Below are 27,448 nucleotides of genomic sequence, written 5' to 3'. Positions count from 1 at the left end.
GGCGTCGACCAGAGATCGCCCCGTAAACGGATGTATAAATACTAAGGAAAATGTTACAACTTTACAGACACCAATAAACCTCCAAACCTGCACGTCTTTGGGATGTGCGAGGGAACCGGAGCATCCGGAGAAAACCCACGTGGTCACAGGGAGAACGTGGAAACTCCGTACAGACAGCACCTGTGGTCAGGATTGAACCCGGGTCTCTGGCGTTGTGAGGCAGCAACTCTACCGCTGCGCCACCGTGCCGCCCCGGAAAGTCTTCACTGCACGGTGATTGGTGGAAGGTGACACAAACCATAGGACATGCAGACAGTACAGCACATGTTTCAGATGGCATGGAGAGGAAAGGTCGCAGGAGAGAGCAAGAGAGCTCATATGCACAACCTTCATTATCTGAATGTGCAACGAGACCTGGGTGTGTTTGTACGTCAGTCACTGAAAGTAAGCATGCTGGTACAGCAGGCAGTTCAAGTTCAAGTTACACTTGTTGTCTCATGCACCAATTGGTACAGTGAGATTTGATTTACCATGCAGCCAGAACACAACACACGATAGAGTTTAACATGAACATCCCCACACAGCGGCATCAACGTTTCCCACTGTGAGGGAAGGCAATATAGTTCAGTCATCTTCCTCATTGTTCACCCCTGGTCGGTCAGGGCCTTTGAACCCTCCGCAGTCGCCGCTACGGACGGCCCGATGTTCAGGCCCTCTCGCCGGGATGATCAGAGTACCAGCATCAGAATGGAGAACACTCTCAGCGGCTTGGAGTTTCTGAATTGACCGCGGCTCCCAAAGTCCACAGGCGGAGCTGGACGGAGATTCAACGCTGGCGACCCTCGGCAAAAGATCCCAGGACTCCGCGATGTTGGTCAGCATCGCCCGCGGTTAGAAGCTCCGCAAACCACAGCTCCACGGTGTAGTCAGCAGGCCCAACACTCTGGTGCTTCAACAGGCGATCCCCGTTAAAGCATCGTCCCACTCCGCGATGGAACTCTGTGTGGCGCCGCAGCTGAAGCTCTCGCCAATCCAGATGGTAGGCCGTGGTGGTGGGGGGGAGCAAAGATGCGACTTGGTGAAAAGACACATCCTCGACCAGGAAGTGACTGAGAAAACGGCTTCCCCTTCCCCCTCCCCCCTTCCCCCCCCTCCCCCCCACATAAAAAAGACTAAGAAACCTCCAAATACATATTCTTTGACACACTAAAAATAACAAAAAGGGTGAAATGACAGACAAACTGATGGCAAGGCTGCCGCACACAGCGCCACCCGATGACCAAGAAAGCTAATGGCATGTTGGCCTTCATTGCAAGAGGATTTGAGTTTAGGATCAAGGAGGTCCTATTGCAGTTGTACAGGACCCTGGTGAGACCACACCTGGAGTATTGTGTGCAATTCTGGTCTCCTAATTTGAGGAAGGCCATCCTTGCTATTGAGGGAGTGCAGCGTAGGTTCACCAGGTTAATTCCCGGGAAGGTGGGACTGACGTATGATGAAAGAATGGGCGACTGGGCTTGTATTAACTGGAATTTTGGATGAGAGGAGATCTTATAGAAACATATAAAATTCTTAGAGGATTGGACAGGCTAGATGCAGGACCCGGAACCAGGGGTCACAGTTTAAGAATGAAGGGTAGGCCATTTAGGACTGAGATGAGGAAAAGCTTTCTCACCCAGAGAGTTTCTATGTTTCCCTGATCTCTGTAGAACTGAGTCACCGCTGCTGATGTTTTCATTCACGTTATTACATCTTATTGTCTGTTGGATGTTGCCATAGGCCGGAAATTCACAATGTTGTCTGTAACTGGTTTGACGGATGAAGAAAACAGAATGAACGGTGAATGAATATCTAACCTGTCTTAGTTCTAACGAAAGGTCATCATCCTGAAATGTTAAAGGGCCTGTCCCACTGTACGAGGTAATTCAAGAGTTCTCCCACGTTTACCCCTGATTCGAACTCGGAGAATGTCCGTAGCGGGTCCGTAGGAGCTCGTGGATGTCCCGTAGCGGCTCGTAATACTAACGGTAGGTACTCGAGAAATCCGGTAAATTCGGGATGTTTTTACAACACTGTGAAAAAATTCCATGAGTAAAAAAATACTTGTGATGAAAAAAATGGTTATTTTTTACTCATACAAGCCCCTACCTACCCGCTACATACATTACATGAGCGAATCAGGGGAGAACTCGGGAGAGCTCGTGAATTAAAGGTTCAAAGGTTCAAAGGTTATTTTATTGGTCACATACACCTAGGTGTAGTGAAATGCTTCTTGCCATGCAGCACATAAAGAAAGAATACAGACATAACAATAATAAAGACATTTAAACATAAAAACATCCCCCCACAATGGTTCCCATTATGAGGGAAGGCACAGTGTCCAGTCCCCATCCCATGTCCACCCATAGTCGGGCCTATTGAGGCCTCCACAGTTGCCTTTAAGGAGGCCCGATGTTCCAGGCCGTTCTCGCCGGATGATTGTACTCCGGCGTCGGGAGAATCCTCTCGGCGGCATGGGAATCCTGGAACGGCCGCTTCCCTCACCGGAGACCGCGGCTTCCGAAGCCAACAAGGCCGCACCGGTTGGAGCTCCACCACTGGCGATCTCATCGAGAGATCCCAGGCTCCCGATGTTTAAGTTCAGCTCCGCCGCCCGCAGCTGGCCGCTCCAAAGAGCCGCAGCTCCGCGATGTTTATCTCGGCGGTCTTCAGCTCACCGGAGCTCCAGCGCGGCGACCCGGGCAAGGCATCGCCCGCTCCGCTCCACGATAGCGCTCCAGCGCTGTGCCGCCACCGAAGCCGAGGTTCTGGGCGGTCCCCGACAGGAAACACTGCTCCAGGCCCGCTGGTAGGCCGCAAGGACGGGTCGAAACTGCAGCCCGGAGAAAAGCTGCCTCTCCGACCAGGTAGGGACCCTGAAAGATAGTTTCCCCCTCCCCCCCCCCCCCCCCCCCCCCCCCACCCCCCAAATAAAAAAGTCTAGACCTCCAGAACAAAAACACTTTAACTAACTAAAAATTTAAAAAAGAGATGAAAAGACGGACAGCTGCTGGCTGGGCAGCCATGAACAGGACAGCTCCCCCTCCCTGACCTCGGGAGAGCTCGTGAATTAGCTCATACAGTGGGACAGGCCCTTAACTGTTCATCTTGGCATTGATGCTAAACTGCTGAGTTTCCACCATTTCCTGTTTTTAGAAACATAGAAAACATAGAAACATAAATAAATTCAGCCCTTCGAGCCAGCAGCGCCATTCAATATGATCATGGCTGATCATCTAAAATCAGTTCCCTGATTCTGCTTTTTCCCCGTATCCCTTGATTCCTTTAGCCCTTAGAGCTAAATCTAATTCTCCCTTGAAAACATCCAGTGATTTGACCTCCACCACCTTCTGTGGCAGAGAATTCCACAGATTCACAACTCTCTGGGTGAAGATGTTTTTCCACATTAAGTCCTAAATGGCCGACCCCTTATTCTGTTAAATTAATTGTTTTGGAACAAAGTTGCATATTTGCCGTGTTGTTGGAGTTTGAATCTCCATCACCTCCGCTGTAGAATGAGTATCGGCTGTGGGTTTAACCCCAGTGACCACTACACTGAGGAACTGCTGTTCGATCAGGATGTCCTCTCTACAGATGACATATTGAACCATATCCCTAGACTTCTGTCATAAAGAGTTGGCTTTGCTTTGAAGAAGAGCAAGGGAGGTTCACAGTCATTGATATTTATTCCATAACCATCACCTTTAAATCAGATCTCTGCTCATGAATTCACTGTTTGTGGTCTTAGCTTTAAAGCTGCTTATAAGACACATTGGGATCTCCTGAGATCGCAAAAGGTTTTGACTTTTCCAGATGCCAAAGCATTTTTTTCAATATTCATGCTATTCAAGGCCGGGTGATGTGCTATCCTTTGCCAATCTGCCAATCTGGGGAAAAGTCCACCCTTTCTGTACTTCTAAACCGCTACAGATCACACTAACGGCCACCAGATGGCTCTTGTATGCTTCAGTACCTCCGGAGAACACCAGAAAGTTTCTTCTGTTCATTGTTTGTTCAGTGATAATGAGATGGCATTAACTGAAGCAAACCTCGTTCACAATACCCGCTCCGCATGGTGGTGGTGTGGTAGAGTTACAGCCTTCCAGCTCCAGATCGATCCTTCACCACAAGTGCTGTCTGTAGGGAGTTTTCACGTTCCCCCAGTGACCTGCATGGGTTTTCTTCGGGATCTCCGGTTTCCTCCCACACTCCAAAGACGTCCAGCTTTGTAGGCTAATTGACTTGGTAAATTTGTAAATTGTCTCTGGTGTGTGTAGGATAGTGTTAATGTGCGGGGATCGCTGGTCAACCAGACTCAGTGGGCTGAAGGGCCTGTTTCCACACTGTACCTCTAAACTAAACTAAATTAAATTAAACTAATAGTAAAAGCTGATGCGTGTTTATAAAGAACCAGTTCCATTTTCATAACAGATGATGAAAATGCTGAAATTTTTTTTTTAGTAGGTTGGGAACTATTGCAAGCAAGCGATTCATGTGATCAAAACTCTCATCAGCACAGCATTTCCACCATATTCTGTTGCTATTTCATACAAAATTATTGTTACTTATAACATTTTCACATTAAATCAAATGGATTCAGTATCTCATTGACACAAGGAACTGCAGATGCTGGTATCGTCAGCAAAAAACACAAAGTGCTGGAGTAACTCAGCCGGTCAGGCAGCATCTCTGGAGCAATTGGATAGGCAATGTTTTGTGTCGAGTCCTTCCTTCGGACTCACCAGTGGACATTTAATGGTCTCCAGGGAGGGTGAAAGAGAAAGATGGATAGCATTCACCTCCAAGAGAGGTATAGTAATTATCACAGCGTTCACCGGCGTTAATCCTTTTTAAGATACATTTAAGTCACTCTGTAAAGCTTGATGTTCAGTATCAGTACTTCAGTATCTCCTTGGTTTTTATCAAATCAGTTCCTCATCATAAAATCGGTAGAGTTACTGCCCTAGAGCACCAGGGACCTGGGTTCAAGCCTGACTATGTGTTCTCGTCTATACGTTCTCCCTGTGACCTGCGTGGGTTTTCTCCGGGATCTCAGGTTTCCTCCCACACTCCAAAGACGTACAGGTTTGTAGGTTAATTGGCTTGATATAAATGTAAAATTGTCCCTAGTGTGTGTGGGATAGTGTTAATGTGCGGGGATCGCTGGTCAGTATGGACCTGGTGGGCTGAAGGGCCTGTTTCCGTGCTGTATCTCTAAACTAAACTAAACTAAACTAAACTATCACCATATAATGAGTCTAAAGGGCCCCGACCTAAAACGTCACATGTTCCTTCCATCCAGAGATGCTGCCTGTCCCGCTGAGTTACTCCACCATTTTGAGTCTATCTTACCATATAATTCAGCTGTATCTCAGGTGATTCATTGTTCCCTCGAGAAATGAAGTTATGTCTAGGCTTTCAGCACAGTATCTACGCTACTGAACATCAGCTGCTCCAAAACCGCATCAAGCTGCAAAGTCACTTGAATATGTCTGAATGCCCGTTAACCCGGTGACATTGGCTATTTTTCACTTGGTGAATACTATCCTTCCTTCTCTTTCACCAGAAGACTCATTAATGGTCGGCTGCACCACTGTACCCACCAATAGTTGGCACTTCCGGGAAGGTTTACAGCAGGCGTGTGCACATATAAGATTAATTTACCTCAAATTTACCTCATTTACCTCAAATTGATGAAATTCATCAAGGATCATTATTCCTGCGGTGCGGGTGCATGCAACAAGAGTCATACAGGCCCTTCAGCCCAACTTGCCCACACTGACTAACATGTCCCATCTGCACCAGCTCCAGAGTTTAGAGTTTAGTTCATTTCCAGTTTATTTATTTTTGGGGTGTTTGAGCATCATGGGCCAGGCCAGTGTTTATCAGTTTCCCAATGAGAATCATAATCATAATCATTTTAACATAAACATCCACCACAGTGACTCCTCCACATTCCTCACTGTGATGGAAGGTGAAAAAGTGTTCAATCTCTTCCCTTCTTTGTTCTCATGCAGTCGGGGGGCCTCGAGCCCTCCGTTGATGGGACGATCTTGGCTCCAGTAGCCGGCAGTCGGGCCCTCAGAGCCAGGGCAATCAGGCTCCTGCATGAGAAGATAGCGGAGTGGTATTTTAAAGTGCAGCATCCTTCCTGCCATTGTGCTCCTGCATTAAAGAGTGCGAGAAACTCCAGGGTTGAGATTCGCCCATGATCTTTAGACTTTAGACTGTAGAGATACGGTGCGGAAACAGGTCCTTCGGCCCACTGACTCCGCGCCGACCAGCGATCACCCTGTACACTATCCTGCGCACACTAGGGACAATGAACAATTTTACCGAAGCCAATCAACCTACAAACCTGTACGTCTTTGGAGTGTGGGTGGAAACTGGAGCACCCGGAGAAAACCCACGCAGGTCACGGGGAGAACGTACAAACTCCGCAAAGACAGCACCTGTAGTCAGGATCGCACCCGGAACTCTGGCGCTGTACGGCAGCAACTCTACCGCTGTGCCACCCTTCTGTTATGAAATATGTTGACACATTCCTAAACCAGATTGGTGGTCGACTGGGAAAGGAACCTGCAAGGGATGATATTCCCCTGAGCCCAAGTCCTTGCTGGTAATTTGAGAGGTGCTGTCAGCGTAGTCAAGGCAAGGTGTTTTGTAGAAAGCACACGTGGTTATCCACAGTGCAATGGTGCAGTGGTGGTGGTGGAGGGGTGAGTGTTTGGACATTGGTGAGGTGCCAATCTGGTTTTCTGCTTTCAGTCAGTCCAACAAGTATGAATTTTCAATGTTTAATACATAATGAGTTACATAGAAACACAGGTGCAGGAGTAGGCCATTCAGCCCTTCGAACCAGCACCGCTATTCACTATGATCATGGCTGATCATGTAAAATCAGTACCCCGTGGTATATTATACGATAATAAAACTTATGAATAAAACTAATGGACATAGATTAAAGAGTAAGAGGTTTCAAGGGAGGCCTTTCACACCCAGGGAATGGTGACTAGCTGGGACACACTGCCTGGAGGATTGGTGGATGCAGCGACACTGACTGTATGTAAGATGTGTCTAGATAGGTCTTAAAGCACCCAGATATAGACGGCTCCAGGGCCAAGTCAGGGTCATGTGATGAATACAGATGGTTGGCAGGGACGTGATGGGCCAAATGTTCTGTTCCAATGCTGAATGATTGTATAACACTATTACACCAATATTGTAAATAGACACAGCATGCTGGAGTAACTCAGCGGGTCAGGCAGCATCACTGGAGAAAAGGAGTAGGTGACGTTTTGGGTTGAGGGGCCCTTCTTCAGAATGGCAATATTGTGCCAGGGGTAGGTCATTCTAGATTAGCGAGGTAACTAAAGCCACCACGTACCAGGGCGACACAAGCTGGTTGAGCTGGGTTCGATCCTAACTACAGGTGCTGTCTCCCTGTGACAGCGTGGTTTTTCTCCGAGATCTTCGTTTTCCTCCACAGGTTTGTAGGTTAATTGGCTTGGTATAATTGTAAATTGTCCCTAGTGTGTGTAGGATAGTGTTGGTGTGCGGGGATCGCTGGTTTGGTGGGCCGAAGGGCCTGTTTCCGTGCTATTGATGTACATGTTTGTTTTCATAGAAATTTGTTCTTAAAATTTGAGTTGAGTTAAAACTGAGAAGAGTTGCTGTAGATCGTTTAATACAATCAGGATTGGCTCTAAAGAATGAGGTTGAGGTTTAGTTGATTAACATTATATTTGAGTATCTCTAAACTAAACTAAATGTCCCCATGTGGTTCTCACACTGGCCTTATTAGTTTAGTTTAGTTTAGAGATACAGCATGGAAACAGATCCTTCGGCCCACCGAGTCCGCACTGTTCATCAATCACCCATTCACGCTATTCTATGTATTCCCACTTTCTCATCCACACCCTACACAACTCACAATTATTCTACAAACCCGCACATCTTTGGGATGTGGGTGGAAATCGGAGCACCTGGAGGAAACCCACGTGGCCACATGGAGATTGTGCAAACTCCACACAGACAGCACCCATGGTCAGGATCGAATCCGGGTCTCTGCTGTTGTGAGGCAACGGCTCTACTCGCGGCACCACCTTGACAACCTTGAAATCCATAAAACTGAAGTGGAACTCAATCATCCTCAATCCTAAGGGACAGCCCAAGAAAAATAGCTTATCAAAACAGGCAATTTACAACATGGTCTGAAATAAACAGAGTTTGGTTTGAGGGTGACTTCCTTTAATTTGCATTATTTTATGAATTTAGTGGTTTGTTTTTTTGTTGCTGCTCTCTGGTAATTGTACAATTACGACACAAAAATGTTAGTTGTTTTCAATCATGTACCTTTGAAGCAATTTAGGCCACATGATGTGTGTAATATGTAATTTGTTCATATTAAATTTCACGTGCCATTGTTCCTTCCACTTGCAGTGTTTTACATAATTATAGAGGCACGCTGCCGTGTGCTCAGACACAGCAGTCCATTTTAATTTCGGAATTTGGAATTCGCGATTTGAAAACGGTGGCCATCCCAACACTAATCCCTGGGGAACATTGTGTAGTTGATTAATTGATTAAAAACAGTGAAATTATTTTTTTTGGATAGCTTACACACGGTATGCAAATAGTATTTAAGAAGAAACTGCAGATGCTGGAAAATCGAAGGTAGACAGACGGCCCGAAACGTTGCCTATTTCCTTCGCTCCATAGATGCTGCTGCACCCGCTGAGTTTCTCCAGCACTTTTGTCTACCTCCGTATGCAAAGAGTAGCCATGTATAGGGAGCTAACAAAGCTACAAAGTGTTCATTACCATCCCCAATGGCCCCCTGTTTTCAGCGCCCACCCCCCTCCATGCTGGGCCCCTCTTTGTTCTTGGTGCCCCCTCCACGCCGGGCCCCATTTGTTCACTCAGCGGTGCGTTCTAGACCGACCGCCAGCACATACCGCGGCCACGTCCATCATCCGGCATCAGTTTGATCTTTCACTCGTTGGGAAAGCGTTACGTCTCGCATCCACAACAACCTCTTCTTTGGTCAATATCTTCGATTGGTACAAAACCCCAGCTCCATGTCGTCATCTAGTACATTTTTATGGGCATGCAGAAGAGGTTTACTAGATTGCTGCCTAAATTAGAGGATGTTAGCCATAAGGAGAGGGTGGACAAAGATGGATTGTTTTCTCTGGAACGCCAGAGGTTGATAGAACCGGAGAGAAATATGCAAAACTATGAGCAGCGTGGAAAGGGCAGGCAGTCAGGATGGAGATGGCAAAGACTAACATGCGTAGCTTTAAGTTGAGAGGTGCAAAGTTTAAAGCAGATGTGCGGGGCAAGTTTTTAACACAGGGTGGTGGGGGCCTGGAACATGCGGCCTGGGGCAGTGGTGAAGACTGATATAATTGTGGCATTAAAGAGGCTTAAAGATAAGAACATAAATATGCAGGGAATGGAGGAATATGGATCACGTGCAGAGATTTTTGGATTTGTTTATTGATAAGTCTTTTATTTTGCAGTGTGAAGACAAAGCATTGAAGATGAAGAGCAGCTGCTTTTTCAGTGAAGTTGGCTGCAGGTTCAAGGTGTGTTCATGCGTGAAGTCTTTCAATGAAATCTCGCTGAAATGCCACGATTCAAACCCCCATTGCAGGATGCAACAGCAGAAGTGACAATTATAGGAGTTATTTAATATCAGCATTAAAGCAAACCTGCATCAGCAACGGATAAAAATAACCCCAATGTTGCAAAAGTCAGGGAGCCTGGCATCAGTAGTAGCCCATGCTTTAGTAAACTATGAGTAAACTTTTAAACTATTTTCAATAAACTATTTAGTGAACTATTATTGAGGAAGAATAAGGGTGGCAGGGTGACACAGCGGTAGAGTTGCTGCCTCACAGCACTAGAGATCCCGGTTCGATCCTGACTACGGGTGCTGTCTGTACAGAGTTTATACATCCTCCCTGTGACCAAGTGGGCTTTCTCCGGGTGCTCCAGTTTCCTCCTACACTCCAAAGATGGAGAGGTGTGTCGGTTAATTGGTTTCGGTCAGAATTGTAAATTGTCCTTAGTGTGTGGGATAGTGCTAGTGTACGGGCTGATAGCTGTCCGGCACGGACTAGGTGGGCCGAAAGGCCTGTTTCTGTGCTGTACTTCTAAAAGTCTAAAGAAGAGGAAGAAAGGCACATGGAAACTATCGTATGATGAGCAAGGACTTTTGAAAGGAAAATTATGTTTGACAACTGATCGAGCAGAGTGCATGAAGATGAATCAGTTAATGTAGTATAGGCTTGAGAAAGCTTTCAAATAAAATGGCAGCAAAGAGACTTTTTAGCACATTTTTACACACCCAGGATTAGTGTAATGAACTGTCCAGCATTACAGATGGATAACAAGAGGCAGAGCCGGGACAATCGTGTCATTTATGGATTAGAAGGTGGAGACCAGTGCGGTTCCCAGAGTCCAGCTGTTCACAGATTGTATCATTGACTTGGATAAAAGGGTCAAGAGCAGGGTTAGGGTTAGGGTTAGGGTTAACAAATGGAGCAGCCGGCCCGCTTTGTAACTTTGTCAGTGCCGTAGCTGTCCGCTAATTGTATACAATGGGTACGCAGCAAAGAATCTCACTGTGCCTAGTCACATGTGACAATAGAGTATTCCATCCCATTCCATTCCACTGGCCTGGGATTGAGGGAAGAACATCCTGTTTTTGTACTTTTCCAAAATATGTTTTGTGGCCACAACCCACTTCAGTCAGGATGGGACTGGAACATGTGAGGAATCTGTACTTCTCACAAAAACCCAACAAGCAGCTAAAAATAGGGATATCAGGGTTGTGTTTGGTGCCCAGTGGCGTTTGTATGGTTGAATGTATTCTTTGTTTGCACATGGCTCGCCATGGTATTTATTGACTTTGATGTTTTACGTTATTCAATCACATCTACTTGTTAGATGACAATAGACAATAGGTGCAGGAGGAGGCCATTTGGCCCTTCGAGCCAGCACCGCCATTCAATGTGATCATGGCTGATCATCCCCAATCAGTACCCCATTCCTGCCTTCTCCCCATATCCCCTGATTCCGCTATCTTCAAGTCGATTCAATTAATATATTAAAATTCAATTAAATTGAATTAAAACTCAATTAATATATTCCATATTCTCCAATAAATTCCATACAACACATGTTAAATAGCCCAATAGCCCAAGGACTTCCTCATGTCTCCATTCTACCTGAAGTGGTCTTTGCAGTTTAGAAAATGTCCCAGCAATTTGTGGGTAAAATTAGGACATTTTGCCACAGAGGGATAAATGAATATCCACTTTCAATGCAACAAATTGACTATGGGACTATTCTCACTTTAAACAGAGGACTTTAATGAGGGATGAACACATTCCCAACAAAATAAAAGCAAATAAATACCCTTTTTCAGACTGAAGGGTATCAACGCGAAACGTCACCTATTTCCTTCGCTCCATAGATGCTGCCTCACCCGCTGAATTTCTCCAACATTTTTGTCTACCTTCAGTAGAAGTTGCGATCACTGTCGTACATAGCATTGTAAGGAGTGAAAAAAAACATGAAATGTAATTCTTCCCTCTCCTTGCTTCTCAAAAGAGAAGTTAATAATAATAATAATAAGAATAATAATAATAATAATAATAATAATAATAATAATAATAATAATAATAATAATAATAATAATAATAATGTGTTGGATAGTGTTAATGTACGGGGATCGCTGGTCGGTGCGGACTCTATACACAATATACAATACAATACAAACAAAACTCTGTTTCTACAGCCATACCAGCAAAACAATTTCTACAAGACACACAAACAATTCAATTCACACCAACATCCACACAGTGAATCTCCTCCTCACTGTGATGGAAGGCAAAGTCTTTTCTCTCCCCTGTGTTCCATTCTTCTCTGTGGGCCAAAGAACCTGTTTCCATGCTGTATCTCTAAACTAAACTAAACTAACATGTAATTCCACTCCAGAGTGTATAGTGGTGTCATTCTCATTACTGAAATATATATCTACATTTTCCCCACTAGTCATTTCCATGGAGGGAAACTTACAACTTATTGGAGGGAAATCCGATCAAAAACGACTGAGGCTTTAATGTTGAGAAAAAATGCCCCTTGGGTTTTCCTGCATCTTATATCCCTGACTCACCACTCTCAGACCCCACCTGATCATGTTGCAAAATTCTCTTTCATATCCTGCACAGGTCCAATTGTTCTGCTATGGCGCGGGTTTCAAGAACATAAATTGAATATTCTGCGATCGATGAATTAGGGGATACAATTTTGCAATTCACATCAGTAACTGCAGAACCACTTAAAAGTTACCATGGAAATTGACAAGCTAAAAAAAAGCTGTCTTGGAAAAAAAATCAATGTTGGAAGAAAACCGCCTTTACATATAACCTCCCCACAGTAGTAGGACAATGTTGTCTCTCAGAACACAGCTGCTAGTTCCACCGCCAATGGCCATTATAATGATCAAGCCATCGTTTCTATTAACATTTGTGCAATGATAATATTAAATAATGAAATTAGAAGCCTTTATTATTTAAAATATAAACTTACAGCTATTAAAAAACATTTTTTTGAAAATGCTGGAGAAACTCAGCAGGTGAGGCAGCAATAAAATTAACTTTATTATTGGGAGTCTGAAACTCTCTAGCCCATACCCCCATTTTCTATCAGCATAACTGTTTTTAATAATGCAATTTTAGTTAATACAAGGCTCCTTAGGAACACAATGATCACATTACAGCTGGGCTGCCTGTACTTGCGACTGTAGGAACGCTTGTCCTGCAATGGGGCTGCAGCAGAAAACGTAAGGACAGGTGGAGATATCAGACTGTTGTGGGGAATGCTGGATTTGAACTGGACACTAGGAGAATGCACCTAGTCAGTGGGGAGCAAAATGAGCATGGATTTTCCGGCCATTAACCCTGCCCCCCCCCCCCTCTCACCCGAGTGCTTCTCATGGTGCCTACTATTCCTGAACTCTGACCCCAGACTACGGGTGGCACGGTGGCGCAGCGATAGTTGCTGACTTTCAACGCCACAGACCCAGGTTCAATCCTGACTACGGGTGCTGTCTGTAGCGAGTTTGTACGTTCTCCCCATGACTGCTTGCGTTTTTCCCGGGAAGTCCGGTTTCCTCCCGCACTCCAGAGACTTACAGGCTGGCAGGTTAATTGGCTTTGGCAAAGTGTAAAGATTGTAAATTGTCCCTAGTGTGTGTAGGATAGTGTTAATGTGCGGGGATTGTTGATTGGAAAGGACTCGGTGGCCCAAAGGGTCTGTTTTGGAGCAGTATCAAAACTAAAGTAAACTCCACTAGTTCCGCTGTGCCACCTTATGTGGGAGCCTCAACCTATCGTGAAAAACCTTTGTTCTCAATGCCTTCCCTGAGACTCCATCTCAAGTCCTCTCATCTCTGTAAATTCAGTCAGCATTTCAAAGACACTTGGGCTGGTACATGGATAGGAAGGGTTGAGGGGGATATGGGCCAAATGGGACTAGCATAGATGGGGTGTCCTGGTCGGCATGGATGAGATGGGCCAAAGGGCCTGACTAGGACTCACAAAGCTTGCCGTTCTCTGTTCCAGGGAGGGAGAGCAAAACTCCAGGAACACGAAGCTGAATCTGTTAGACAGCACCTTCACCTTCTCATGGAGGAACTGACAAAGCTCAACCACAAAGCATCTCCTGCCATCTTGCCACCGGATACGTCAAGAGCTTTAGTGCAGTTGGAGAGAGAAACTGAAAGCCTGCAGATGAGGGTCAAAGTCCTCCAGAGAGATCACGGAATAAGTGAAATCTGCAGAACACTGAGGGAATTGTGCAAGCTGACGGAAACTGCAGAAGAGTGTGTGGCAAGTGTGGAGACCAGACTCGCTGCCTTTCAAAACAAGCAGCATGTTGTGTCACAGAAGATTGACAAATGCTCACAGATGGCAGCCACTCTGCAGAGGCAGACAAGGTGCCATGACCAACTGCTCACTGGCGTCGAGGACCAGGTTGGTGAAAATACTACTTCCCATCTGCCTGAATGGAGAATAGTCGAGGGCAGACACAAAAAGCTGGAGTAGCTCAGCAGGTCAGGCAGCATTTCTGGAGAAAAGGAATAGGTGACGTTTCGGGTCGGGACCCTTCTTCAGACTGGGAGTGAGAGGAGAGGATAACGAGAGATATATAGACGGCACATAGGACAGGTGAATGAAAGATATGCAAAAAGCAACAAAGATCAAGGAAAGGTGGAGTCCACAATGGTTCATTGTTGGCTGTGGGTAGGTGATAATGAGCATACAGACAGTGAAACTCAACAGGGTGACAGTGAAACTAAGGCGGGGGAGGGATAGCAATAGAGGGGATGCAAGGGTTACTTGAAGTTAGAGAAATCAATATTCTTGCTGCCCAATTGAAATATGAGGATCTTAGTAATAAAAAGGAACTGCAGATGCTGCGTTTATACCAAAAATGCTGGAGTAACTCAGCAGATCAGGCAACATGTGTGGAGAACATGGATTGGTGACATTTTGGGTCGGGACCTTCTTCAGACTTGGTTTTCTTGTATTTGCTCTTCCAAATTCTATTATATTTTATTTTATTTTTTGACCTGTAGCATGTAACATTTGTAAATATGCCTGTGTTGCGCTTTGGTCCCATCGGATTCCATCAATACAACTTTAAAATATTGATCTTAGTTTAGAGATGCAGCATGGAAGCAGGCCATTCGGCCCAACAAATCAATACTGACCATCGATCACCCGTTCACACTAGTTCTACATCATCCCACTTTCTCACCCACTCCCTACACACTAGGGGTGATTTACAGAGGCCAATTAACCTATAAACCCACACATCTTTGGTGTGTGGGAGGAAACTGGAGCACCCGGAGGAAAACTATGCAGTCACACTGAGAACATGCAAACTCCATACAGATAGCACCCGAGGTCAGCATTGAACAGTTGCGCCATTGTACCATCCGTCCAATATTCTGAGAAATAAATCATTTTAGCACAATTATTTTCTCTCAGTTTTTGTCTCCTTGGCTGGTGCAGCCACCTGCATCACCTACATCCTATCAGGGACACATGACAATAAACTCTCTTGAATCTCTTGAATCTTGCCACCCTTGGCAACCACTTACATTTCTTCTTTGTCAGCTCCCTATACTTGTTCCAGCCAAGGATATCTTGTGAACTGAGCATATAAAGAAAGATAAAGGATGCATTGTTGGGATAGTGTACATTGTTGCCAATGATCTGCTATAATCAAATAAGTGAATACCATTGTATTAGTAGAAACAAGAACTGCAGTTGCTGGTTAATACACAAAAAGACTCAAAGTGCGGGAGTAACTCAGCGGGTCGGGCAGCTTCTCTGGATAACATGGATAGGTGACATTTCGGGTTAAGATCCTTCTTCAGACTCTCGGTCGGGAGCTGGGCCTGGAATCCGGGCGGGCTGGGGGAGAGATGAGATCGGCAGAGTCGATGGTCGCGGCCAGAGTGCAGGTGAGGTTGGGCGTTGGCAGTAACGGTGGGAGGCATGGCCGGGAAGCAGCGGGGGAAGCTGTGTGGGATGGCGTTGGCAGCCCAGCCTGGCGGTGAATGTCGGTACGTCAGTCCACTATAACCAAAATCCATTATAAGGAGGTCCGTATAAACGAGGGTTTACTGTATCTGAATTCCAGTTGATCTTAAGTTGCGAACCCTCCTGATGCCGGTAGATCCAATGGGTTTGTAATTGTACCAGGAAAAGCTCATGAGATTTGAGTAAGTCTTTCTGTCTGGGACTTTATTCACATCAAACACATTTGGACAGGTAGACAAAAGTACTGGAGAAACTCAGCGGGTGCAGCAGCATCTATGGAGCGAAGGAAATAGGCAACGTTTCGTCCCGAAACGTTGCCTATTTCCTTCGCTCCATAGATGCTGCTGCACCCGCTAAGTTTCTCCAGTACTTTTGTCTACTTTCGATTTTCCAGCATCTGCAGTTCCTTCTTAAACATTTGGACAGGTACCTGGATAGGAAAGGGTTCGAGGGATGTGGGCCAAACGCAGGCGGATGGGACTAGTGTAGATGGGGGATCTTGGTTGGCGTGGGCAAGTTGGGCCCAAGGACTTGTTTCCGTGCTGTAATGCCCCTGTCCCACTTAGGAAACCTGAACGGAAAGCTTTGGAGACTTTGCGCCCCACCCAAGGTTTCTGTGCAGTTCCCGGAGGTTGCAGGTGGTTGCCGGAGGTTGCAGGTAGTGGAAGCAGGTAGGGAGACTGACAAAAACCTCCGGGAACCGCACGGAAACCTTGGGTAGGGCGCAAAGTCTCCAGAGGTTTCCGTTCAGGTTTCCTAAGTGGGACAGGGGCATAAGACTCACTGACTCTATCAAGACCCAAAGATATTGGTGGCAATGTACTCCAGTGTATATTAATGCCGTTCAAACTGGTAAAACCGTTCCTTTGCTAATGAAGGGAGGTACTGTAACGGTAAACAATTAAAACCTGCAGATGCTGAATGTATCAACCAAAAACATAAAATGCCTGAAAAAAGACTCAGCAAGTCTTTAGGGGTCGGCATGAAGTCGGTGGGGTGAAGGGCCTGTTTCCATGCTTTATCTTTCAATCAATCAAGTCAGGCAGCATCCGAGGAAAGTCAACACTTTAGGTGTGGGGTCCACTGTCAGGAATGTTTGGACAATGATATTTTGTAGATTTTTTTGGATCTTTCAACCCATCCAATATTACCCTTAATTCAGCATCCAGTTATTGCTTTGAAAGTTTTACAGAACTTTCACTGGTGCTCTTACCTGGTGTCGATTCCACTATTTAGTTTAGTTTATAGTTTGCAGATACAATGCAGAAATAAGCCCTTCGGCCCACCGAGTCCACACCGACCAGCGATACCCGTACACCAGCACAATCCTACACACTAGGAACAATTTACAATTATACCAAGCCAATTAGCCTACAAACCTGTACATCTTTGGAGTGTGGGAGGAAACAGGAGAAAACCCACGCAGGTCACGGGGAGAACGTACAAACTCTGTACAGACAGCGCCCGTAGTCAGGATTGAACCCGGTCTCAGGCACCGTGAGGCAGCAACTCTACCGCTGCGCCACCGTGCCACCCTGTAAAGAAATTCCTGAGAGCAACATCCTCCTTCAATAAATGCTCCAGTTATACTGACCTTCCTCCCATTGGTGAAACTAATATTCTGGATCTAACCTCCTCTTACTAGCTTTTCAAGTATTTCAATTTTAGCGTGCCATTACTGCAGCCTTATATTGACGGAACATGTTTAGTGACCTAATTGCTAAAGATTTAACAGCACCCTATGGTACACCCTGCAGGTACTATCGCAACATTTAAGAAACAATTAGACAAGTACGTAGATTGGAAATGTTTACAGAGATATGAGCCAAACACAGGCAGGTGGGACTAATGTAGATGGGGCATCTTGGTTGGCGTGGGCAACTTGGGCCGAGGCCTGTTTTCATGCTGTATGACTCTATGGTCTAGGGACAAATGGTCAGTGTAGTGGCGCCTAACGGCAGCGGCTCAACCGCAGTCCGTCTCTTTTTTTAATTTTTGTCTCGTTAAATGTATGTTTTTGATTCTAGTTGTTATTATTTTTTAGCTGTGTATGTGTGGGTGGGTGGGGGGTGGGGGGAAACCATTTAATATCTTTCCTTTACGGGAACCCGACTTTTTCCCTGTCGGGTCTCCGATGTCATTGGGCCTAACATCGTGGAGCCGGCGGCGGCCTCCAGCCGGAACCAACCTGAGGGCTCCAGTCGCGGAGCCTGTGGACTCTCCATCGCGGAGCTGGCCGACTTTGGAGCGGGGAGAGCTGAGGAGGCTCCAGCCGCAGGCCAAGTGGACAGCAACATCGGGAGCTCGCAGGTCAAGTGGACAGCAACATCGGGAGCTCGCAGGTCCCTGGTGGGAGACCGCTTTTCGGTGCTCCCGCAACGGCAACTTCTCCCGCTGGAATCGCGGGGTTTAAAGGACTCGTAGCGGGGCCTAACATCGCTCAGCGCCGGGGGCTTTAACATCGGGAGCTCCAGTCGCCTCGATGTTGCAGTTGGATTGCTGGACCGCGGGAGAAGAGCAAAGGGAAGACATAAGACTTTTGCCTTCCATCACAGTGAGGAGGTGTTGGAGATTCACTGTGATGGATGTTTGTGTAAATTGTGTTAAGTGTGGGTCTTGTTTTTTTGTAATGTTAAGACTGTAGAAATGCAATTCCGTTCAAACCAAGCTGTTTGAATGACAATAAAAGGCATTCTATTCTATTCTATGATACCCAAAAATAATTGCCTGATTTTACGGTATTCTGAGACTACCCATGTTTCAGAAACGATGTGTAGAGAAAGAAGTGGATAGTAAGAGTAATTTGAATCCCTAGAAGGGTGGAATTCTCTCCTTCTATAGCAATAGAACAATTTGAAGTGTTTGATTTTAGTGGGAGATTAAAAACTTCTTATATATAATGTATTCACCTGTTTCATTTTACAGTTAACCAAGTGGCGGTGCGACCCAGTGTTGCAGCGGCCCCTTCAGCCTGTCTGTCTTATTTTATTTTTTGTCTAGTTAAGTGTAGTTGTTCGTGTTTTTTTTAATACTGTTTTAATAACTGTGTATATGTGGGGGGCGGGGGGGGGGGGAAGGGGGAAACTTTTAAAAATCTCTTCCCTGCACGGGAGACCCGACCTTTTTCCTGTCGGGTCTCTGTTGTCGTTGGGGCCTAACACCGTGGAGCGGCCTCCAGCCGGAACGACCTGGGGGCTCCAGCCGCGGAATTACCATCATGGGGCTGGCCGGCCTCAGAGCGTGGGGAGCGGTGGTGGCTCGCTGCTGCGGCCTGACCCGGAGCTCGGAAGCTCCAACTACAGCCGCAGGTCTGGTGGACTGGAACATCGGGAGCTCGCAGGTCCGGGTGAGAGACCGCTTTTCGGAGCTCCCGCAACGCGACTTCTCCAGCCTGTGTCGCGGGGTTGGAACGACCCGGAGCGGGGCCATACATCGCCTGGCGCGGCTTAATGGCCGCGGGACATTCCAGCGCCCGCCGGGGGCTCCGACTTCGTGACTTTTAGACCGGGAGCGGGGCCGTACATCGCCCGGCGCGGCATAAAATGGCCGTGGGACTCATCGCCCGCCTGGGGCTTCAACATCGGGAGAAAAAATGGTGCAGGGGAGAGAAAAGACTTTGCCTTCCATCACAGTGAGGAGGAGATTCACTGTGGTGGATGTTTATGTAGATTGAATTGTTTGTATGTTTTGTAGGAATTGTCTTTGTTTGTATGGCTGTGGAAACTGAGTTTCGTTTGAACTTGAACCTCACTGAGGTTCAAATGACATGTAATAAATATTCTATTCTAAATGAATAGCACAAATGAAGAATATTATCTGAACCAGTAAACCCTTTTCTTCAACAATTGTCTTTTCTTTAACATTATGTCTCCCAAAAGCTGACAGTCCTTCAGTCCAGAATGCATCGAACAGACCAAGCTATACAAGTCAGAACTGCAAAGGTTACAGCACTGGAATGTATGACACACTGTGGCGTATTTATCTGGAGAATTCCACAAATTCAAGAAAGGTTTCAAGAAGCCATTGATGGGACAAACCCTTACTTGGATTCTAGTGGTAGGATCATCGTAAATACCTCTGTTGTTTGTGTGACAATTGCACCTTTAACACAACAGCTTACCTCCTGCACCCCGAATGGAGTTTTGTTTCTGCTTGGAACATAAAACACAGAAGTAGCGGTTGGCCATTCAGCCCATCAAGCCTGCTGTTACATTCAATATTATCATGACGGATATTTTTACCTCAGCACCACTTTCCTGCACTAACCCCATATCCGTTGCTTCCCTTAATACCTAAATATATTGACCTCGGGATATGAAATTGATATATTTTGTCTTGAATAAATTTAAAGATTGAATCTTCAGAATCACCTTAGACAGTCATTTCCAAAGATTTAAGTGAAGCCCTGAATAGTCAACTTCCAGCCCTCAGTATTGAATCTATGTGTTCACATGAGAACTCTTCTCAATTTGGACAGCGTAAGTCCAGTCTTTAAGTCACCATCTGATGAACCTTCATCACAATCCAATAGCAAGGCCGTTGTTCCATCAGAAGAAAAGCCAGGCCTGTGCACAATATTACAAATGGTGTCACACCAGTTGGCCTGGTCAATTGAGCAACATGACTGTACTGATACTCCAGTCCCCGTGCAATGAAGACCAACATACTGTTTGTCATTATAATGCGGTAGAGCTGCTGCCTTACAGCACTTGTAGCACCAGAGCCCAGGTTCGATCCCGACTACGGGTGCTGTCTGTACGAAGTTTGTACATTTTCCCCATGACTGCGTGCGTTTTCTCCGAGATTTTCGGTTTCCTCCCACACTCCAAAGACGTACAGGTATGTAGGTTAATTGGCTTGGCGTATGTGTAAAAAAATTGTCCCTAGTGTGTGTCGGTTAGTGATAATGTACGGGGACCGCTGGTCGGCGTGGACACGGAACTAAACTAAACTGCTTCGCTGATGAGCTCTGTAAACATACAACGATAATCGGAAGATTTATGAGAATTGATTCCTTGTCCTCTGTTACTTTCACAGAATTTTATTTCTCCACATATAGTTATAAGATGTGCCTACGTATCTACCTGAATGGCCATGAAGACTGGAAGGGAACGCACATTTCACTCTACTACATCTTGCTGAAGGGAGACTATGATGCCTTGACTCAGTGGCCTTTCAAAGAAAAGGTAAGGATGCATGGAACCAGAAACGTTTCTTGCCAATCTCATGCTGAAATTCCTCCCTCTGCACTTTTTTTTTCCAAAATATCAGCTGGGACGTTGCCCTACCTACATGTCATAGACTCATATAGCTCGGAAACAGGCCCTTCAGCCATACTCATTATGTCGACCAAGATGCCCCACCTAAGCTAGTCCCATTTGATTGCGCTTGGCTCATATCTCTCTCAACCTTTGCTATCCATGTACCTGTCCAAGTGACTTTTTAAATGCTGTTATAGTCACTGCCTCTACATATACCAACCCTCTGAATGAAAAAGTTGCCCCTCAGGTTCCCAATATATCATTTTGCTCTCATCTTAAACCTGTGTCCACTGGTTCTTGATTTACCCTTCTTTTACCCTACCCTGGGTATTTGCCCAAAGAGTTGTGCATTGTTGAATAATATTTCCTGTGGCCTTAAACAGAAAGATCAGAGACCTACGTGGTGGAATATGTGCCCAATTAGTACATTGAAATAGCGCGTGCCCCAACCATGCTAAACAAAACAGCTGTTGCTCTCTGTTAAATGATGAGTGATCACTTCAGATCTATTTTTGGTAAAGAGTTACATTTCTAGTAAAGAGTTGCTTCCAGCTAAAAATAGGGAGGCCACTTGTTTGTTGAGAGACTTTCTGCTGAGTGATCATCTTCACGCTATTCATCCAAACTAATGCAAACCAACAGGAAGGAACTGCAGATCTATGCTGGTTTAATTCGAAGATAGACACAAAATGCTGGACTAACTCAACGGGAGTTACTCCAGCAGTTTATAACCATATAACCATATAACAATTACAGCACGGAAACAGGCCATCTCGGCCCTTCTAGTCCGTGCCGAACACTTCTTCTCCCCTGGTCCCTTTTACTTGCACTCAGATCATAACACTCCATTCCTTTCACGTCCATATACCTATCCAATTTATTTTTAAATGATAAAAACGAACTTGCCTCCACCACTTCCACTGGAAGCTCATTCCACACAGCTACCACTCTCTGAGTAAAGAAGTTCCCCCTCATGTTACCCCGAAACTTCTGTCCCTTAATTCTCAAATCATGTCCTCTTGTTTGAATCTTCCCTACTCTCAATGGAAAAAGCTTATCCACGTCAACTCTGTCTATCCCTCTCATCATTTTAAAGACCTCTATCAAGTCCACCCTTAACCTTCTGCACCCCAAAGAATAAAGACCTAACTTGTTCAACTTTTCTCTGTAACTTAGTTGCTGAAACCCAGGCAACATTCTAGTAAATCTCCTCTGTACTCTCTCTATTTTGTTGACATCTTTCCTATAATATGGCGGGCAAAATTGTACACCATACTCCAGAATTGGCCTCACCAATGCCTTGTACAATTTTAACATTGCATCCCAATTTCTATACTCAATGCTCTGATTTATAAAGGCCAGCACACCAAAGGCTTTCTTTACCACCCTATCTACATGAGATTCCACCTTCAGGGAACTATGCACAGTTATTCCTAGATCCCTCTGTTCAACTGCATTCCTCAATTTGCTACCATTTACCATGTACGTCCTATTTTGATTTGTCCTGCCAAGATGTAGCACCTCACACTTATCAGCATTAAACTCCATCTGCCATCTTTCAGCCCACTCTTCCAAATGGCCTAAATCTCTCTGTAGACTTTGAAAATCTACTTCATTATCCACAACACCACCTATCTTAGTATCATCTGCATACTTACTAATCCAATTTACCACACCATCATCCAGATCATTGATGTATATGACAAACAACAGTGGACCCAACACAGATCCCTGAGGCACCCCACTAGTCACCGGCCTCCAACCTGACTAACAGCCATCCACCATTACTCTGGCATCTCCCATTCAGCCACTGTTGAATCCATCTTGCTACTCCACCATTAATACCCAACAGTTGAACCTTCTTAACCAACCTTCCATGTGGAATCTTGTCAAAGGTCTTACTGAAGTCCATATAGACAACATCCCCCACTTTACCCTCATCAATTTCCCTAGTAACCTCTTCAAAAAATTCAAGAAGATTAGTCAAACATGACCTTCCAGGCACAAATCCATGTTGACTGTTCCTAATCAGACCCTGTTTATCCAGATGCTTAAATATATTATCTCTAAGTATCCTCTCCATGAATTTGCCCACCACTGACATCAAACTAACAGGTCTATAATTGCTAGGTTTACTCTTAGAACCCTTTTTGAACGATGGCACAACATGCGCAATACGCCAATCCTCCGGCACCATTCCCGTATCTAATGACATTTGAAATATTTCAGTTTGTGTCCATCTTTGTGCAAATCAACATTGTATTGGCACTGGGGCAACTTAGACTTTATTTTAGACATTAGAGATACAGCCCTTTGGCCCACCGAGTCCAGGCCAACCCCTACACTAACACTGTCCTATACTTGAGCAACAATTTTACAACTTACTGAAGCCTTGGTGCCGAAGATCTCATGCCTAAACGACTGCCGTCCCATGGCCTTGATATCCACCACCATGAAATGTTTTGAGAGGCAGGTTATGGAATGCATTAAATCCAGTCCACCCAGCGGCCTTGATCCATTGCAGTTCGCCCACCGCCGCAACAGGTCCATGGACTATGCCATCTCCCTGGTCCTACACTCATCCCTGGAACACCTGGATAAGAGAGACACCTATGGCAGACTCCTATTCATAAACAGCTCTGCTTTTAACACCATTATACCATCCAAGCTCATCGCCAAACTCGCGGGACTTGGTGTCCACACTCATCTCTGCAAATGGATCCTCGTCTTCCTGACCAACAGACCCCAATCAGTGAGGATAGGGGACAAATTATCTTCCACAATAATCCTCAACACGGGGGCTCCACAAGGATGTTCTCAGCCCCCTTCTTTACTCCATGTACACCCACGACTGTGTAGCCATGTACAAATCTAATTCAATTTACAAATTTGCGCCATTGTGGGCCGGATATCAAATAATGATGAGATGGAGTACAGGAAGAAGATTCAGAACCTTGTGTCCTGGTGTCGAGACAACAACCTTTCTCTCAATGTCAGCAAGACAAAGGAGATAGTGATCAGAGTTCAGGAAGTGAACATACCCCAGTTTGCATTGATGGTGCCGAAGTAGAGATGGTTGAATACTTCAAATTCCTCAGAGTCAATATCACCAACAATTTCTCTTGGACCACCCATATTGAAGCAACGACCAAGAAAGCACACTAACGCCTCTACTTCCTTAGAAGGCTTAGGAAGTTTGGCATGTCTCCTATAACTCTCACCAACTTCTACAGATGCACCATAGAAAGCATTTTATCAGGATGGATCACAGCTTGGTTTGGGAATATTTCCATTCAAGACCGCAAGAAATTGCAGAGAATTGTGGACGCAGCCCAGATCATCACACAAACCAACCTCCCTTCTATTGACATGCTGCCTCGGCAAGGCCAGCAGCATAAACAAGGACATTGCACCCTAGCCACTCTCTTTTCTCCCCTCTCCTATCAGGCAAATGGTATAGAAGTGTGAAAACGCACACCTCCAGATTCAGGGACAGTTTCACCCAGCTGTTATCAGGCAACTGAATCATCCTACCACTACTAGAGAGCTGTCCTGAACTATTATCTACGTCATTGGTGACCCTTGGACTATCTTTGATCAGACTTTGCTGGCTTTATCTTGCCCTAAACATTCTTCCCTTATTATGTATCTGTACACCATGGATGGCTCGATTGTAATCATGCATTTTCTCTCCGCTGACTGGTTAGCACGCAACAAAAGCTTTTCACTGTACCTCGGTACACGTGACAACAAACTAAACTGAACCTCTAAATCTGTATGTCTTTGGAATGTGAGAAAAAGGGAGCACCCGGAGAAAACCCACGTACAGACACAGGAAGAACGTACAAATTGGAGGAACAGGATCTCATATTTCACTTGGGTAGCTTACAGCCCAGTGGTATGACTAGTGGTCTCTCTAACTTCAAGTAATCCCTCCATTCCCTCTCTCCCCATCCCTCCCCCACCCAAGTTGTACCAGCTTCAGTCGTCTTGTTGAGCCTCATTGTCTGTTACACGTTCTCACCTAGGCCACAGCTAACAATGGCCTGTTTCATTTTTTGCATATCTTTCATTCATTTGTTCTCTCTATATTCTATATCACAGTCTATATCTCTCATTTCCTTTTCCCCTGACTCAGTCTGAAGAAGGTTCTCCACCCGAAATGTCACCTATTCCTTTTCTCCAGAGATGCTGTCTGACCCGCTGAGTTACTTTAGCTTTTTGTGTCGATATTCTTCCCTCAAAGGCTCAGCTTCCCACTGATGCACCACCACCACCATTTCTGGCACTCCTTTGCTTGCACTCTTTGCACTAATTTCTGATCGGCACAAAACTCTCAGCATTCAAACTCTCAGTATCGGCCAGCATTGATGACAATAGTTCTTCTCCATCAGTGAAGGGACATGGTCAGGATGTAATAGGGACAGCAGTGAGTGTGTGGAGTCTTTTCACAACCCCTTTGTCCCATTTCCACATTTACAAACACAACAGTACTTTCTATAGGAAAAAAAACATCTGTTTCTACACACAATTGGAGCTACACTCAAGCAAAGAAATCAGTAACACTAACAGCAAAGGAGGAAAAAAGGGAAAAAGTTGATTAAAAAATTGACTGAAGAATACTTGCAGAAACATCTCAAGGATAATCAATGGAAACAGGACCAACCTAAGCTAAATTTTGAGTGTCATACCAAAGGGTCTGAATACTTATGTAAATGTGATATTTCAGTTATTTCTTTTTAATAACTTAGTAAAAATTTCTAAACACCTGTTTCTGCTTTTTTATTATGGGGCATTGTGTGTAGATTGATGATTAAAAAAATGAATTTAATCCATTTTAGAATAAGGCTGTAATGTAACAAAATGTGGAAATAGTGAATGCATTGTAGAACGAGCTGCCAGAGGAGGTAGGTGAGATGGGTCTTGTAACACCATTTAAAATATACCTGGATAGGAAGGGTTTAAAGTGATGTGGGCCAAATGTGGGCAAATGGGAGGCCTTCTTGGTTGCGTTTTTGCGGTTGCAGCACCTAGACTATGGAACAGCATCCCTCTTCCCATCAGAACTTCCCCCTCCATCAACTCTTTAAAGTCTAGACTTATTTCTACTCTCAAGCCTTTCTTGAGGTCCTCTGAGGGAGCGCTGTATGTATTGTTGATCTATGTACCACTGTTTGTAGCAAGTTAGTACCTGCACTAATGTTAAGCACTTTGGTCAACAAGAGTTGTTTTTAAATGTGCTATAGAAATAAAATTGACTTTGCTTGGTTGGCATGGGTAAGTTGGGCTGAAGGGCCTGTTTCCGTGACGTATGACTGTGACTCTATGAGTCTCAGGGTTGAAGCTCAGATTATGCCTTCTCTTTTGACAGGTGAAACTTGCTTTACTAAATGCAAGAGATCGACAACAGTCCATTCTGAGGATCTGTGTGCCCAGTGACCAAGACCCAGTTTCACAAAGACCCGTGGAAGGAATGAACACACCCCATGGCTTCCCCATGTTCATGGCCTTGCCTGAATTCCACCAGTGCTTCAGCGAGTTGGTGGACAGCGATGACATGTTTGTGGGTGCTGAGATAGTCCCCGCAAACGTGCCATCATAATCCACGATGGATGGAGATGTCCTAGATGTTTGGGACATAGTTAGCATCGCGCTACCTATACTATATGTAACATGTGATATAATGTACATAATACCTTATCGTCTCTTCAGCACTGTAAGCTGGTAATGAACTCAATATTTAGGACTTCAGTAACGGTAAATATTGTTCCAAAAGAATCTCACCTCATCTTTCTGATGTCAAGGTCCATCTTACCGGGTCCACGGCAGCCTTGTACATCGATCTCCTCCATCGTTGCCACTGTTGCCACTTCTTTCCTGCCATCTTCAGGAGAGACTCAGGTGTCATGGGACCAGTCCAAACCTCCTGAGCTCTGCTAATCAAAGTTAATTCCCGAGATGGCGGGGCTGTCATATGCTGAGAGAATGGAGCAGCTGGGCTTGTACACTCTGGAGTTTAGAAGGATGAGAGGATATCTCATTGAAACATATAAGATTGTTAAGGGTTTGGACACACTAGAGGCAGGAAACATGTTCCTGATGTTGGGGGAGTCCAGAACCAGGGGCCACAGTTTAAGAATAACGGGTAAGCCATTTAGAACGGAGACGAGAAAACACTTTTTCTCACAGAGAGTGGCGAGTCTGTGGAATTCTCTGCCTCAGAGGGTGGTGGAGGCAGTTTCTCTGGATGCTTTCAAGGGAGAGCTAGTAGGGCTCTTAAAAATAGCGGAGTCAGGGATATGGGGAGAAGGCAGGAACGGGGTACTGATTGGGGATGATCAGCCATGATCACATGATATGGCGTTGCTGGCTCGAAGGGCCAAATGGCCTACTCCTGCACCTGTTGTCTTTTGTCCATTGTCTATTGTTATGTATTATGTGGGGGGGGTGCGGGGGAAACTTTTTAAAATCTCTTTCTTCGACGGAGATGCAACTTTTTCCGTATCGCAATGCAGCCTAACA

The 27,448-nt window shown here is 45.3% G+C and overlaps 1 protein-coding gene and 1 long non-coding RNA gene across 2 annotated transcripts in view; one reads left to right on the top strand and one right to left on the bottom strand.

Moving 5' to 3' along the window:
* The window catches only part of LOC116990846 (TNF receptor-associated factor 1-like), a 37,635-nt gene extending 10,924 nt beyond the window's left edge, over positions 1 to 26,711 (top strand). Inside the window, exons 2-6 of the mRNA XM_033048903.1 lie at positions 9,564 to 9,629; positions 13,677 to 14,087; positions 19,544 to 19,721; positions 20,703 to 20,851; positions 26,298 to 26,711. Of these exons, the coding sequence (XP_032904794.1) occupies positions 9,564 to 9,629; positions 13,677 to 14,087; positions 19,544 to 19,721; positions 20,703 to 20,851; positions 26,298 to 26,528 (1,035 nt within the window). The 3' untranslated portion in view covers positions 26,529 to 26,711. The remainder of the gene's footprint in view (positions 1 to 9,563; positions 9,630 to 13,676; positions 14,088 to 19,543; positions 19,722 to 20,702; positions 20,852 to 26,297) is intronic.
* LOC116990847 lies at positions 5,860 to 26,930 on the bottom strand. Its single transcript, XR_004416638.1, has 2 exons — positions 26,711 to 26,930; positions 5,860 to 6,143 (listed from the first exon to the last, which is right to left on the bottom strand). It is a non-coding gene; the product is annotated as an uncharacterized LOC116990847 (long non-coding RNA).
* Between the last annotated feature and the right edge of the window lie 518 nt (positions 26,931 to 27,448).

Source organism: Amblyraja radiata, chromosome 32, assembly GCF_010909765.2.
Source record: "Amblyraja radiata isolate CabotCenter1 chromosome 32, sAmbRad1.1.pri, whole genome shotgun sequence".
NCBI lineage: Eukaryota > Metazoa > Chordata > Chondrichthyes > Rajiformes > Rajidae > Amblyraja > Amblyraja radiata.
This window is presented reverse-complemented; position numbering and strand designations above follow the sequence as displayed.